Source organism: Molossus molossus, unplaced genomic scaffold (genome assembly GCF_014108415.1).
Source record: "Molossus molossus isolate mMolMol1 unplaced genomic scaffold, mMolMol1.p scaffold_m16_p_14, whole genome shotgun sequence".
Classification (NCBI taxonomy): domain Eukaryota; kingdom Metazoa; phylum Chordata; class Mammalia; order Chiroptera; family Molossidae; genus Molossus; species Molossus molossus.
Window position 1 is genome coordinate 20,710,208 of NW_023425349.1, and position 17,185 is coordinate 20,727,392.

The 17,185-nt window shown below is 38.0% G+C and overlaps 1 protein-coding gene across 3 annotated transcripts in view; it reads right to left on the reverse strand.

Moving 5' to 3' along the window:
* Positions 1-1,647: 1,647 nt before the first annotated feature.
* Positions 1,648-17,185, reverse strand: part of UGCG (UDP-glucose ceramide glucosyltransferase) — a 39,283-nt gene continuing 23,745 nt past the window's right edge. For 2 of the 3 annotated variants that reach the window (XM_036260980.1, XM_036260982.1), the window contains 7 exons: positions 10,845-10,947; positions 10,062-10,163; positions 8,257-8,369; positions 6,804-6,982; positions 5,733-5,819; positions 5,101-5,290; positions 1,648-4,190 (listed from right to left, as the gene is read on the reverse strand). In XM_036260980.1, the coding sequence (XP_036116873.1) occupies positions 4,020-4,190; positions 5,101-5,290; positions 5,733-5,819; positions 6,804-6,982; positions 8,257-8,369; positions 10,062-10,163; positions 10,845-10,947 (945 nt within the window). In that variant the 3' untranslated portion in view covers positions 1,648-4,019. The remainder of the gene's footprint in view (positions 4,191-5,100; positions 5,291-5,732; positions 5,820-6,803; positions 6,983-8,256; positions 8,370-10,061; positions 10,164-10,844; positions 10,948-17,185) is intronic. The other variant, XM_036260981.1, reaches the window with a different exon arrangement.

Consider the following 17,185-nt stretch of genomic DNA (forward strand, 5'->3'; position numbering starts at 1 on the left):
CTCCTACTAAATAAACTTCAAAAGAAAATGAACTATTTTCATCCATGTCAACATATTGTGGTATGTACTAACCTTCTCTATCAAATGATAATACGTAAAGCATTTTCCCTTAAAGTAGATTTATAATAATTTACATTCTTGTTGTGAAGGTTTGAATCTGATTTTCTAGAACAATTTTTAAGAGCTGGAATAGAGCCCTGGCCGGTTTGGCTCAGCAGTTGGGAGCGTCGGCCTGTGGACCAGAGTCCCGGGTTCGGTTCCCGCTAAGGGCATGTACCTCGGTTGCAGTTTGTCCCCGGCCCGGTTGGGGTCATGTGGGTGACAACCAGTCCATGTGTCTCTCTCACATCGATATTTCTCTCTCTTCCTCCCTCTCTCCTTCCTGGTCTATGTGAAGATAAATGCAAAAATGTCCTCAGGTGAGGATAAAAAAAAGAGAGTTGGAATAGAGACGGTTATTAAAAACATGGATTTTCTTTATTTTACTTATTGATTTTAGAAAGAGGGAGAGAGACAGAAACATCGAGAAGAGAGAACATCAATAGGCAGCCTCCTGCATGCCCCCCGTGGGGATTGGGCCCAGGACCTGGGCATGTGCCCTGACTGGGACCTCTTGGTGCATGGGTGGATGCTCAAGCACTGAGCCACACTGCCGGGCTGGATTTCTTTTTTAATTTTACGGTTCATAGGATAAGTGGTAAAGCTGTTGTAGGCAGAACTTGCATGGTCTGGCGGTGCCACGTTCCACAATGGGATCTGCTGTAGGACGGCGCCACTCTGGGCTCTGCGGGCGACTGTCGACCTCACCCTTGTGATCACCGCTTCCACAGTGGCCATCTCACCTTCTTTATTTCTAAGGGCGAGGATTCTCTGAAATTTGTCTAGCTATAAAATTCTCAGATGTACACTCAACTCTTTGTTAATCATTTCTTAAACGTTAGGGTTTAACAAACTCGGAAGCATGAGCTTGGTGACTGGGTCAAAGTGTAGCAGGGGAACCTCGGCCAGAGCCTCTCGGCCTCTCCCCCTCCTCGGGGCTGGCTCTCCAGCGGGGTCTGCTTTCACAGCTCTGGTAAAACGGCCGGCAGCGCCCTGGCTTGGAGGAGCCCGGCCTGGCCAGCCCAGCGGGCGGTGCAGCCCAGCCCATCCCACACGCAGGCCTCCAGCAGCAAAGCCCTTCCTTCCACCCTTTCCTCGGAGCTGCGAGCCCAGGCGAGGGGGGCCGGAGGTGCCGTGGGTCTTTTCTACATGTTTTATGGGCCAGCGCTTCTCAGGTCTGTGTGCACAGTAAACAAGGAGCAGAGCTCAGGCCCCACCCCAGAATAATTACCCCAGAATCTCTGTGGGCCGGCCCCGGGCAGCTATAGGAAAAAAAACAACAACAAAGTTCTCCAGGTAATTCTAACCTGAAACCAAGGTTGAAAAGCTCAACTTTGAGCTACAGGTCTGCCTGTAGCACAGATAAAAGGAAGATTTCAAAACCAACACTCCACAGAATGGGTCTCATAATTCCGATGCAAATGGTGGGACATGTGAAGATTACTTCTAAAGATATAAAAGGAAAGACAGGAAACACAAATACAATATTGCTAATGTTTTGATTGTATTCAAATTTTTATTTTCTGAACAAAAAAATTTAAGGACAATGATTTTAAATAATAAAACATGGCATACTCTAGATACTTTTAAAAGACAGTTAACTAAATTTGGACGTCTACAGTTCTGCTGTGGTACTTTCTTCAACATGTATATTATTTCTTACGATTTTATCATCACTCTAAACTTGCTAGACACACAAAAAAGTCACTCTGTCTGCTCCGGCAAGGCTTAAGGAAATCCTGCACTCCCACACGGAACACACATACAGAACAGTCACATTTTATATTTACAGAACACAAAAAGTCTGTCCAGCCATTTCGGTGTTGTTCCCTTGCCCATGCTGAGCTCCACGAGAAGCTAAGTGATGAGCATGATTTCACTTCAGCAGTGCAAAGGATGGCATCAACCAAACTTCGTTAACCCGACGAAAAGTTACAGACATGGTCAGCAAAATTCAACTTGTCTCATAGTGATTTAAAAACATAAACACAGGGTGGGTCACAACTAGACTGGTTTTCACCGTGCGGCTTTTCCTCAGGGAACAATGCTACCCATTTCACATAGGAAGGGATCCGCATCCAAGCCTTTGTTCATGAAGAAGATGCCCTTCAAACAAACTCATCATCAGGCAAAAGAAAAACAAACAAACCAAAGAGAATGAAGGCGGTTGGCCCAGAGAAAGGCTTCTACAGAATGTGTACACACCGCACACACACATGTATAGATATGCTACAATTGAAACCATGTAGATAGTCGAGGGGCAATTCAATGAATTGGCTCAGTGCAGTGAGAAAGTGTTCGTGTTCTAGGAACTGTAGTTATTGCTAAGATGCTAACGGTGCGGGTTGCCGGGGAAACGCCGCAGCCGGAGGACAAGCTGCGGCGTTGCCCGCGTCAGCCCGCAGCAGGCGTTCACATGGACACATGCCATCCCGTCCTGAGGGTAAAGCAAAAGTGCCACTACCAAAAAAAAAAAAAAAAAGGAAAAAGAAAGGCTTATGCACTGTCCCTTACATATTTGCCTATTTAAAACAATAAAACACAAAAGTCCAGTTCACCACAAGGTAATAAGCACAACCTGACAAGCAAGTTCGGCGGCATGATGGGAGGGAAGGGAAATACAGCATTTACAAGCAGCACTGCTCTAGTCTATTAGGTCATACAAACTGGAATACAAAAACCCAATTTAAATAAGACCAGACTAATGTAATAGTAAAAAACAAACAAATAAACAAAAACGAAACGAAAACACACACACACACAGTAGACTTAGTTGATAATGATTAATTTTCAGAGTAAAACTCATCCTGTCCCCTCTTAGTAACCTACTGCAATTTCTTTATTGATGGCTAGAATATTCACTTACTTAAAAAAAGATATTTAAATACCTGTAATTACATCCTTTTTTAACGATAAGACATACTGTGTAAGAAAATAGCTCGTGTGAAATGTGTCTGAAATGCATTTTCCTCACAACTATCAAAACATCCACTCACACTAAAACAAACCCCCAAGCACTCCCCCCCAAAAAATTTAAGGAAGTTGGGGCGGGTCAGGGGAGGAGAAGGGAAGGGAAGGTTTACCAGCACAGTGATTAACAATGGTTCGAGACAGAACCAACAAGAGTTGGTCAAAGAGATGCCTTCGAGACATGGTTATGATTAAAAACCAAACTCAACCACTTTGGGTTCATTAAAGTGAGACCAAAAATCTCTCTCTCACAGATTCATAGAAATACTAGACTTCAGCTCTTTCATTATTATTTTTTTTTTAAGTTTTTCCGTTTGTTTTCGCAAAGCCTAGCTACTGTCACGACGTGTATCCGCTCTGCAACAACTGCGAGAGGTAGGCATAAAGCATGAAGAGGTTTCCCCGTTCGTACCTCACCGAGGGCTGCTCACTGCGTAATACCGTTCACCTGAGACGGGACAGTGATTACCTTCTAGTCTCTTCTAAATGCCGAAACAAAGCTGCTGCCATCCCATCGATGTTCTAAGAGTGTACTCACAAATAAGAAACTTTCTCTTCTGAAGGGTACTGTCAGTGTTTGCTGCAGAGCACACGCACACATGCACGCACACACTTATATACATATACATATATATAAACATATATATACATATATATATATTTTTTTAAACAAACAAATAAACAACAAAAAACCCCAGTTTCCTAGAACCAGTTCTCTTGATTCTCCACTTCCACAAAATAAAGTATACCATTTGGCCAAGACTACAGGTGTGTTTCTTTTTCTTTTCTTTTTTTTTTTTTTCACAGATGCAAGTGCCATGCAAAATAAATTAAAGAACAGATACCAAAACATGTGATAAAACTACTGAAGGTAGATCTTTAAAAGCATTTATATAAACATAATTTATAATACTTCTTTTTTCCCCGTATGTACAGTCACAAAGCTGTAGTTATACATCTAGGATTTCCTCTGCGGTGCCCCCACAGCGCAACCTGTATCGGCCAGTTCTCCAGCTTATCGTGGGGTCCCATAAGGCCGACAGAAAGATGTATATTGTCATGGATTCCCGGATGAACCAAGCTACTGCATAATCAAGTTTTGAAAAACACAGTGTGCCACCCTAGGAATTAAAAAAAGGAGGAGGAGAATTGATTTACGGTCAGACTAAAGATACAGGTAAAAAAATACAATTCTTTACCCGGCTGGTGTGGCTCAGTGGTTGAGCATCGGCCCATGTATCAAGAGGTCGCCGGTTTGATTCCTGATCAGGGCATATGCCCAGGTTGTGGGCCAAACCCCCAGTGGGGAGGATGCAAGAGGTGGCGGCTAATCAATGTTTTCTCTCATTGATGTTTCTATCTCTCTATTCCTTTCCCTTCCTCTCTCTCTATAAATAAAGGGGAAAAAAAATACAAGTCTTTGAATTCACTCTTTTAAGTACACTATATAAAATCAAGTCTGTTTCCTTAGATACTTTAACTATCTGCTATATTACAATGGTAAAGAAATGTTAATTATGAGTAAATAAGCATTAAAAAACTGCTAGCCAAATATATTCTGAGTATGAATACTTTTTGATTTGCTTAACATCTTTTCTTTTTTGAGTCTTAATAAAATGACTGTATAACCAACTGAAAGCTGAAAACCATGTTAAGCTTTGTGTCCACATCCCACTACCAAAAGGAAGGTTTAAACCTGATGTTAACCTTCAATAGGAAGCTATCTGATTTTTTTTCTACCTTTTCTAAATTAAAAAGTTGATTTTTTTTTAACCCTCACCCAAGGACATGTTTTTATTGATTTTTTTAGTTTTCTTTTTAGAGAGAGAGAAACATCAATCAGCTGCCTCCCCAACGGGCTGGATCAGGGATCAAACCCACAGTCCAGCTATGTGCCAGACTTGGAATCGGACCTGCCACCTTTCTGTGCCTGGCACAGCACTCCAACCAACTGAGCCACTGGCCAGGGCCAAATTAAAAAGTTTTAGTTCCACCAAATGACTGCCAGCCTTGTTCTGCCTATCCACATACCTGGACACCCCTGAGTTGAATGTAGTCAAATATAAACCATGCCAGGCAATGACACATGAAAAATACCATAATATCCCATCTGAATACATGGTGGGCTGCCCATCCGATAATTAAACTGGCAACAAAGCATTCTGAAATTGGCTCACAAATTATTGTAGCAGGAAGCATGTTAATTCGTAATTTGGTCCACCTGAAAAACAATAGCAGCAACAAAACAAGAGCCTGGTTAATAACACTAATCAACTTTCCCCCCAAAATGATCAGTTCTTTACCATGTCATACAAAGGCCCACCTCTTTATTTTTATTTTTTATCCTCACCCAAGGACATTCTTCCATTTTTTGTTCAGATAGAGTGGGAGGGAGAGAGAGGACGAGAGAGAGAAACATCGATGGGATACATCGAGTGGCTGCCTCCTGCATGACCCAACCAGGGCCAGGGACCATCTGCAACCACGGCACATGCCCTTAGCGGGAACCGAACCCGGGTCTCTCTGGTCCGCAGGCTGACACTCTAACTGTTGAGCCAAACCGGCCAGGGCTAGATTTATTTTTAAACTAAGTTTTACCACATACAGATTACTCCCCTCCCCCTTTCTCTTAACAAAGTATAAAGAAGAAATTGCTGATTCACCTGATCATTCTGGATTGAAACTGAGAAATTGAGTACGAGCCAGAGTTTTGCATGGCAACTTGAGTGGACATCGCAAACCTCCAACCTCTGAAAATTAAGACAGTTATAAAATGAGCTGTGATGATGAAGACACACAAGATGACTGGTTATGCACTGACTCCTCCCTGAAAAGAGTCATCAGGGAAAGTCTAGTCCTCAGGATTAGCACCCTACTTAGGTTCTATCATACTTACAAATGTTTTAGCAATTAGGTAGGCACCTGGTGGCACCATCTAAGAGCTGAAAGAAACTACAACCCCTCAGTTTACAATTTAAGAGACCTAAAATACAGGCATTCACAAAGTTCTAAATGGAACGGGTTCTGTATTAATAGTTTAGTGTCTGTCCCTACTAACCAAAAGAGGCGGGGATGGGAGGGGGGATGTGTATGGCAATTCAACAAGAAATGTAAACAGAAAGTGACATTATGTATCTGTATCTCTTGAGAAACACTATGAAACCATAAACTACATGAACACCATTCATGAGAAAATTTCAAAACCATACTTCAATTTTTAAAATCACATCTTTAGTAAATTACCATATAAGGCAAGGATCCCCTTTAATAGCAAACAGTTATCATTTTCTAATTGAGAAATGTTAAGTCAATCATGTAAACAATTAGGTGGCTTCTTAGCAAAATACCAAATAATCTGAAATTTTCAATACTGGAAATAATATTCTTTAAATTTCCACCTACTGGTTTATGACTACACTGATATGTTTAATTCTACTAAAACAAAGAGAAGTTTACACCCATAATAATGAACATGCACAATTACAGACACTTCCTTTTTAATCACTTCAAACCACATTAGGTTGAAGAATGTAGATTAATGAGAACACTTATTTGCATCTTTAACATAACATTATCTATGAATTAATAGAAATTACTTTCTAAAAACATTAACCTACTCTGTATTCGGCAGCAAAAATAAAATAGCCCTGAATCCATGGTTTTAACAAACAGAATAAGCCAACAGAAGTTAGGTGCTAAACATACTATAGCCTAATGTAATTTAGTTTTCTTACCGGTCAGCTATTGCTTTGGCCATAAAGTAATCTTCAGCAATGTATTGAGCAAAAGCTATAAGCCCTCCTGCTTGATCTAACACATCCTTTCTCATTAAACACGACATTCCTGTCACACATTTGAAACCAGTCACATTGGCAGAGATATAGGACCTTGGATGAGAAGTTCCAAAATATACCTGCAAAAACAAAAAACCCAGGAACATATATATACAATTAGAATTTTAGGTATGGTGTTTATAAACCCTTATTCCTAATGAATTTCCTTTAAGTATGATTGAATGTATATCCTATTATTCTTACATACACCAGGCAGTCAGTAACGTATTTGGTTGACTACTCTTGTTATTCTCTTATTATTACTTCTAGGGAAGAGTAGATTCTATTCTCAAACAAACATTACCTTCCCTAAAACTGCAAGATTCAAAGATGTATCCGAATAAAACTTAATTTAGATATAAAATATCACTCATTGTCATATAAAATATTAACGCATATTTAACATACTGCTTCCAGAATGCTCCTGTAACGACACACCACACCCACACATATACGTACATTTTGTGTATACATGCTTGCACACAGAGACAAGCACCTCCCATATTTGTATCAACCCACAGGACACCCATGTTTAACTCCTTTCTTACATCCTTCCACAGCCGGCTGCTTCCTGCCACTGAGTCACTGAGCTTCTCAATTCCCCAGTGTTGTTTTTCAACATATTTTTCAGACACAGGGCAGTTGCTAAAATTCTGTCTCCCATTTTCCTGCCCTTTCCCTAGACATGCTTGAAGTCATGAGATACGCAAGCTGCTGAACTAACGGTAGAACAAGATGGTCATCGCCCTATTATTACATATAAGACCCTATCTATTATTTACATCTTAGGTAGGCTGCCTCTTCTAATTAGCCTGAAAAAGAGCAGTGACCTTTCTCAGTGGCAAGGGTTCTACGGCACGGAGCAAGAGAATGATCCGAGTAATTAAGAATAGGATTCTTGCTACCTACCCCACGCCATGTCCAGACTGAACTGAACCTAACTTCTAAGACCAGAAATATACACCGTAATTCCTTAAGCAGTTATTAAGTGAGGGCTGAGGAATGAGGTGAGACTAGGGACTTGCTAGAGGCTTCAAAGTGTTTTTCTAGCCTGCAGTCAGTCCTCTGGCCTATTTCCAGTCATTCTAAGCATGGGAGATGAAACCTAAACCACGAGGGTGGGTGCAAAATAAAAGATGTTTTCCACCGACATATAAACCAACTTCGATAGTTCTAAAACAAAAACACAATGTGGCATATAAGAATACAAAACATTTTACTTTAAAGGAACAAAAGTTCCGATTATCGGACAATTAGTCCTGTCCAAAATGTCATCCCATCTCTCAGGGTAGTCTCAAGCCCTAGGCGAATAGGAATCTGCTAATAAGAACATTACTCATAACCATGTGCTCACCTGTTCTAAGGTAGCGGCGAAGCCCTGTCTGTCCGCCACATACGGCAGCCCGTGAACCAGGCCTACCTTCTCTGTCATCTGGTTGACCATGTCAGTGAGTGTGTCCGGAAGCACTACAATAGACCAAACGGCGGCAGGGGAGAGAGAGAGAAACATTCGTTTTAGTAAAATGCCAACTAATGTAAAACACATTTTGTGAGTTGTTAAATTATTTAAATAAATAAATAAATTCTTTTTTTCTTTCTTTACATTTGGATCTAATAAAATGAATCTCAATCACTTTTCTAAGGACAATACTTAGATAAGCTTATTTACTCTACATTTTGGGGCCAGTGTATATACCCAATATGGAGCAGAGAGAGGCAGGACATACCGTGAAAACTTACTACCCTGCTTCAGATCCTCCAAACTGGAAAAATGGACAATGTCTCCCAGTTGGAGGCTACAGGGGCAGAGGGCAGAGCACCCCAGTTCTCAGGCCGGCTCCTCCATTCTCCAACTATAGGAAATGAGCCTACAATTTCTTTTCTATCCTAGCTCATAAAACTGCGGGCAGGATTCAAGTGAGATTATACTTGACAAAGATCTATGCACTGAAAACAACAAATACATGACAGCTTTAGATAGCAAACGTGATGAACATCCTCTCTGGTATGTAATGACCCTGATTAATTAGGAGTGCCACACTTCTATTAATTTTCAAATTTGTGTTTTAAGCTAATAAAAATTTTAAATCAGCCCTGGCCAGTTTGGCTCAGCAGTTAAGAGGGTTGGCCCCGGACCAAAGAGTCCTGGGTTCGATTCGGGCCAAGGGCACGGACCTTGGTTGTGGTTCGTCCCCGACCCCAGTTGGGGTCTTATGGATGGCAACCAATTGATGTGTCTCTCTCACGTCAATGTTCCTCTCTCTCTCCCTCCCTCTCTGTCTGTAAAAGTATCCTTGGGTGAGGATTAAAAAAAAACATTTTTAAATCATTGTCCCACCTTCAAAGAGAAAATATATCATTTTACATGACTTCATTTTTTTATTTCTTTCAAGTAAGAAAGAGATCTATTAAATAACAGTGTATCTGGACCTTAAACACCCACATTCTATGGCAGTGGTTCAGAACCGCCACGTCACAGGGGATGCCTGGCACTGGCTGGAAACACTTCTGGCTGTCACCCTGAGAGCGGGGGGGAGGCCGGGGATGCTGCTGAACGTCTCGAAGGACAGCCTCAGCAACAAGCAACTTTCCAGCCCAATGTCAATAGTGTTGAGGCTGAGAAACCCCAGGTAATTAGAATGTAACAGAATATTACAGAACACTAAAATTACAGTAAGTATAAACATTTAAAGCTGCAAATTATAATTTCAGATTATAAAAGGCTTCCTGTTAAAATCATCTAAGTGAAAAGCCATAAATGTGTTTAGTAAAATACCTATAATTTCTGTCCCTTTGTGTGAGATAGTGGATTATATATGCCACAAACAGATCAAAGTAAAAGACAAGTGTCACCTGAACAAGGGGGAAATTTACACCTGTGAGGACCATATTATACCATATAATGGACCATGACTATATTTCTTTAATGGTTGGAATTTTTTTCTTCAAAACAAAAACATTTTTATATGTGGAACATTCCTTGTTAGCATTAAAAAAAAGTCAAAATCTTAATATAATTTGACATAGTACCATGAAATAATGATGAAATGAATTATTTTATTTGCCAAACAAAAAGGATTGATACATTTATTTTCAGATTGCTTTTGGCATTTTATCATTGAATGCATAGTTTTATAAAATAAATAAGAAAAACCTCACCTCTTATTCCACTATCACAAATCCAGATAAGATCATACTTTGCAACTTCATATCCTGGCATTAGATTATTAATTTTAGGATTAATGCCAACCTTTTTGCCACCTAAAAATTTAAAGGTACAGCACTGAAAAATTCATTTAACATTGAAAGTATTTTCTATCATACAGACACGTAGTAGAGAGAAAAGTATTTGCATATTCAATAATTTAAATGAACATACTTGAACATTATGTTTTACATTTATTATTCACAATAATACAGTTAGAAAAAACTGTTCCTTCTCAGGAGAATCATATCATTTATGTTTAAAAATTTATTAGTTTCAGTTTTCTAATTCTCAAGTTCTGTATTATTAATAAGAATGAATCAGTATTTATTGGAGAATAAACCTACAAGCTTTTGGAAATAACATTGTTTTTGCAATAAAACAAAAGTGAACTCCCAATTACAGTGAATGAGATAGAAAAGGCCACACAGAGGAAATATTCAAGAAGCAAAAATAATAGATTCTTATATCTGATTGATGAGTTAAACATAATTTGGGGTTATTTTTTGTCATTTTGTTAATCCCAGATATGAAAACACCACCACTACCTTTGTTATAATAATTTAAGTTTTGTCATAAAGATATAAACACCTTTTGCCATTCCAACAGATACACATAAAGCAAACATGCCCATCACTTCAGTGGGTGGCTAACACCTTAATCTGTAGTTGAAAGCCAAGATTACTGCCACCTAAAACTATTACAGCAAAATGGTTTTTGTAGAATTTGTAACTTACCTATAAACAATCTGGCATCGACATTTGGATATTTTCCAAGAAGCTTCTTACATACATCAATAGCTGGGTCGTCATGATCTTGTACACAAAGGAGTACTTCATACTAGTCAAAGAACACATTTTAGGTAAATTAACCTCTTTTTACAAAAAGAAGCACTCGGTATGTACTGATTGATTAAAAAGAAAAGGCATTAAGAAAAACAAGCAATTGTACACACAAAGTTTAAAAGTTAAGAGAGGATTCATAGCCCTGGCCTGTTAGGCTCAGCGGTTGGAGTGTCAGCCCGCAGACCAATGAGTCCCAGGTTCGATTACAGTTAAGGGCATGTACCTTGGCTGAGGTTCAACCTGGCCCTGGTTGGGTCTTGGGGTAGGCAACCAGTTGATGTGGCTCCATCACACTGATCTGTCTCTCTGTCTCTCTGTCTCTTTCTCCCTCCCTTCCACTCTACCTGATGATAAACAAAAAAGTATCCTTGGGTGAGAAATAAAAAAATAAAAGAGAGGACTCATAATGGATGCAATCACTTATGACACTGTTGGCTGTAAACCGGAGAAGCATCTCCAGAACAGGGGCTTGTGCGCAAGCAGAAAAGAAACTGGAGGGATTGGTGGTGCCCACAGTTGAAGTCTTGCCATTCCCAGACAGGCATGGCCTAGTAATCAGACTGGATCTCAAGCTTCTCTGTGCCCTTCATCACTAAAGATTTACTAAATGTCCAATGGTGCCTAGCTGTGTAAAAGCCAATGTAGAAAGCAAACAAAATAAACACACTCTCCATTCTCTAGAACTTCCTCTCTGAATTTAAGATTATTTCCTGAGGGCGTAATAAATTACATATTGAATTCCAACATGATAAATTTAAAGGGCTTTGCCAAACTCTTCACGTGACAAGGACAAAGTGAGATTAGAATTTTTGCTGTACAATCATTTTTTTTGGAAATTAAGTAGAATTTGATTAGATTCAAAATGTATCATCCTGAAAGAGAAGGTTTAGCCTTTTAATTTTTTGTTAATTCTCACCAGAGGCCACTGATTTTTAGGCAGAGTGGAAGGGGTTGGGGGGAGGGAAGCATCAATGTGAGAGAGACATTGACTGGTTGCCTCCTGCAGGACCCTGACTGGGGCAGGGGATCGAACCTGCAACCCAGGTACATGCCCTTGACCAGGAATCAAACCTGAGACTCTTCAGTCCACAGGCCAGTGATCTAACCGCTGAGAAAACCAGCCAAGGCGTGTTTAGCCTTTAAAAATAAAAAGTTTTCATTGACTTGGGGGGGGGGGGGAGAGGGAGAGGGGGTTAGGGGGAGAGAAGAGAGGGAGAGAGAGAGGGGGAGAGAGAGAGAAGCATCCATCGGTGCTTCCTGGATGCCCCCACTGGAGACTGAACCCAAAACCTGGGTATGTGCCCTGACTAGGAATGAACCAGCGACCTCCTGGTGCATGGGACAATGCTCAACCAACTGAGCCACACTAGCCGGGGTGAATGCTTAGCCTTTTAACTATGAAAATACTCAGGAATTTTTTTTGCTCAGTGCTATGTTTACTCTTTGACAATAAGTTAAGGAAGTCATTTCTTAGCACTTAAGTGGCTGTGTCAATACCCTGGCACGTGTACAGAACACCAGGTCCTGTTCTTAGACTTCTGAATCAGAATCTCTGGGGTGACTGTGACAAGTAACCAGGTTTATAAAATCTTGTACCCTAAGTTATCATTTAGTAAACTACTAAATTTTTTTTTAAATGTCTGCTTTCACATAAAAAGTTGCTACTTTAGGATTCTGTGGGATACGTATTCCAGAAAGTAAGTTTTTTTCCCCCAAAAGTGATGATAAATTCATGCTGACTCAATGACAAATTTAGGGAGGTTAATTATTTCCACAGAACAACAACAAAACTATATGTTGTAAAAAATAAAGGGCAAAGGACATAACTTTTTAAATGTCTAACACACAGGAACTAAGGTAAAGGAAAGGCTTATTTTCTTTATTTCTTTTAATAAGCATGCACAAGTACAAAGTGGAAATAAAATGTTTACAGTGCCCTTGAGCTCAATAATTAGTTACCTTTTGCCATTAGTACAGTATCGTCAGCAAAGACTGGCAATACAGAAATTAGTAGTTTGAGCACAAAAGAGACAGGACTAAGGTCCATGAAGAAGGTAATAGGTAAGATTTTTTTTTCAAGTGAAGAAAATGTTTTCTCATATTCTACCCAGTACCTGCCTTTGACACTGACCAAATTGCCACTCCAGAGGTATTGAAACCAACTTCACAGCGACCTAGTTTCCAGAGATCAGACAAAAATCTGAGAAGGGGAAGGGCCCCGCTTCTGCAGAACCCCCGACATTTCTCAAAAGCGTTGACTCTAAATCTATCAAGTGTCAGCTCTCATCTCAACTTGACTTTCAAAACAATGTTTGGCAGAGCCACCAAAAGGCATTGACCTTAACATTAAGATTAGAAATGTTAAGTGACTTTCTCAAGGGTAATTCATAGTAACAATTAGCTTTCCTAGTACAGTGGGCTGCTCAGCCAGGCTTGCTCTAAAGAGTTCCTTGTTTTTCCAAAAAGATCATAGTTTCTTTAATGTTTTTATAATTTATGCTGTTTTGTACGCATGAGTGAATATAGGGAAAGGAAATGTTTATAAGCAATATAATTCCATAAAATAGAATTAAAAAGTGAATTTTAGCCTTTTTTTCCAGCAGGAGAAAACTTTGTAAAATATAGTACTAAAAATATACTCAATGGGAAGAAAAAACATTAGGTTATAGCAAAAATTTTTGAGAAGTATATGGTGTTAATATAAGTAAGGGAGTATGTAGTTTACCTTTATTCAAATTCAAGGTTTAAAGTTTTTATTTTTATTGATTATACCTCTTAAACATAGTTTCAAATAAAAACAAATACCTTCTGATTGACCTTGGTGCAAATAAAATTCAATTCACATGATCAAAAAAAGTTCAGACTTTTATTATAAACATAACTTTCACTTAATTGCTTCTGATATTGAAAATCATATCGAATTGGAGGTAGCATTCCAAGTGTTTTCTGCAGTAATACGTTTTAAAGAGCCTTCATTTTTCAGCTATGATAACCACACCTCTGTGTCTTCAGTCTGATCAAACATTTATGGGCTGGGCCTCTGTATTTGAATAGTGAAATCACTCCAATTATACCACAGCTAGAAAAACACAGATCTTAAATTGGTTCAAGGTTTTCCCAGCTAACACAAAAATAATTTTTCAGATGTTTTATACTATCTAAAGGATTAGGCATAAATATGTGTTCAAAAATACAGTGTTTATTAAAAACATTAACTTCACAAATATCTCAAGAAAACATTTCATCAATCTGAACGGGATATAAGGTAAATTCCACTATAAATGGATACAGTATGAATACATGATATCTAGAAATAACTTCAGAATACTGCAGATGAGGTTAGCCTCCATCAGATCTTTAGTAAGGTTGCTATACAAATAGCTACACTGACTAATCTCCACCCCCCAAACAGTGAGATAATGAAAGAACAAGAGAAGTATAGAAAATCCACATGTGGTTCAGCCCTTTGCTATTTAAGAATTGAGTATCTGAAACGGCAATAACCATGAATAATACTTTTTTTTTGCTTTATGAATAAGAAGTAGTATTATTCATAAAAATATCAGATTTAAATGTATACATAATAATATTAGAAAAAATTTCCTTGATTCAGCCCTGGAGACATGAGGAATGCAAAGTTTTTAACTATAGTAAACAATAACAAATATCCTCTTAAAATATAAAAGTATTTTCATATATGTTAAATAATTATATTGCATATTGAATAGGAAAATCCTGAATTATTTATAAATAACTAAACATCATGTTTACAGAAACATCTTATGATGACATCTATCACAGTAGAATATAATTCTGTGACAGAATGGACTTAAGATTCCAAATGCCTAAAACATCCTTTGGCACAGAGTCAGCGATGAATAGTGTAAGAGAGATGCCAAGAAGGAAATGTTTTGTTAAGAAAACTGCTCTGAATTCAGAGTTTTGACAATATCAGATACTTAACTATTTTTTAAGAACTAGGTAGTTTTTACAGTTTCTGAAATTTATTTGAAAAATCCCTAATCTTTCTGACTTAGTTTTATTACATGTATTATGCTTCATCTTTTGATAATTGCTTCTATTTTCTATCTTTAATTCTTTGTTGGAAGACTATTGGGTTAAAAAACATTTCCTCTCAAGGACTGTTACACCCCTGATAAGAATTCAAACATGCACTGGACTTGTTACATTTTAAACCAATTCTGTATTTGCTGAAAAGAAAAGAAAGGGAAAAAAAGGCACAAATGCCATAGCCTCACTGTTAGTAACTCTAATCATTAATTTAAAAATTCCTCATATGGCCCTGGCCAGTTTGGCTCAGCGGTTGAGCGTCAGCCTGCGGGACAGAGAGTCCCGGGTTTGGTTCCTGCTAGGGGCATGTACCACAAACAAACAAACAAACAAAAAAATTCCTCATATGGCCAGAATTCACTGAAGTAAAAGCCATCAAGTCATATTAGATGCAGATCACTGAGTTTTCCTGCTACTGGCTGACTCTCTCCCCAAATGCTTTCTATGCTGATGCCAAACAGTACTCAGTTTCATGAAAAATTAATTTTACGACTTCTTCATTTTTTTTTTTTTAATACTCTGTTTTTATTAGGAAAAAATTGTTTTGGACTGAATAAAATCATTTGATTAACAAGTCAAAGCAGATGGATTATTGATGTTTCAGAAAGGAGTTTACAAGGTCCAGTGAAAGAAGAGAACCAGCTCTGATTGAACAAATTCCCCTGGTATACAGGACATTGACAGTTCACTGCTAATAGATTTATGGGCTACTGCTGGGTGGAATCATTTTTTATCAAGGAATACATATCAATATTAGGTGGATTTATAAGATATTTATATCACAGAAGTCTTTCAAGGTAATTAGTATGGTAATAATCTCACCAAAATTTAAACCTAGAGATTCAGAACACATACCAGTAGTAAATCTTGCACATGTCCAAAATTAAATAGAATTTTACAATTTCAACATGTTCTATTTCCCCCGCAATTAGCCTATAATGTTCCTAATCAAATACCAGAGGGAAAAGTTATGTTCAGAATGACAGTGTTTCCATACTTTTGTTTAACAATGTTCGCACTTGTCGAAGTGCAAATATTAAAGTGCATGGGCCTGGCTGTCACACGAGTGTTCATGTCATGGGTATATGCCTCCTCGGCGACACAAAGGGCTCCTGTCCACACTCAAATCTGTGTGATGTTTCAGTGGTTTAACTTCATTCTCTTGTGGAACATTTGCCATTGCCTTAGGTTTTTTTAAAAAGCAAATAAAAGGCAATGAGATAAAAATTTTTCTTTAGATTGCAGATATTTTGTGCTTTCTCTCTACTTTCTAAATTTTCTATTTACACAGCTAATAATACTTCTGTCATTAGAAAATAAAATTGTGATCTAAAAAGGAATTAAAACAATCCCTTGCATATACTGTTACTCATGTTATAAAAAGTATCAAAATAGGTTTCTCCTAAATCAGTGTAAATGCCTGATGACATAATTTAAATGGAAAAAGAACTAAGTGAAAACTAGAGCTCTTGAGATAATCCCAAATTGTAATTTAAAAAGAATTCAGAACAAGATATCAATTATTGATTCATCCCAAATGTTCATAATTAATGGCTATATATGTTCCTGAGTTATTTTTAAAAACTCTTTCTGCAATTAAAACCCCCACTAACTTCTAAAACCATTTAAATTCCATGACTATCATCTCATAAGAAATGCAACATAAAAATTCTATAATTCAGTTTTAAAAGTGGTTTTGTGAGAAAAGGGGAAAAGGTAGGATGATGGTTAAAAACTAAAATGTGAGATTAAGTTTCACAAGGATAAATTTATATGATAGTTATGCCCTGAGATTTTTTTCATAATCAATAAAAATACTCTTTTATTCATAAAAAGAAATTCTCCTTTGCATTTACTTATATAATGTGGGTCTTGAAAAACTTCCGTTTTTCTTATTGCAAAGCTTATTTTACAATTAATTATATTTATATAATTCCTCCTGAATTATACAAGGCCAATTTTTGCATTTTTAGTTTGAAAAAACATCAAGTACAACTCAGCCACAGAAAAACATAAAATATCACCATTCGCAACATGGATGGATCTTGAGAGAATTATGTTAAGTGAAACAGGTCAAGCAGAAAAGGACAAGAAACATATGATTTCACTCATTTGTGACTATAAAAGAGAAAGCAACAAATGAACAAAGAAAACAAATTCAA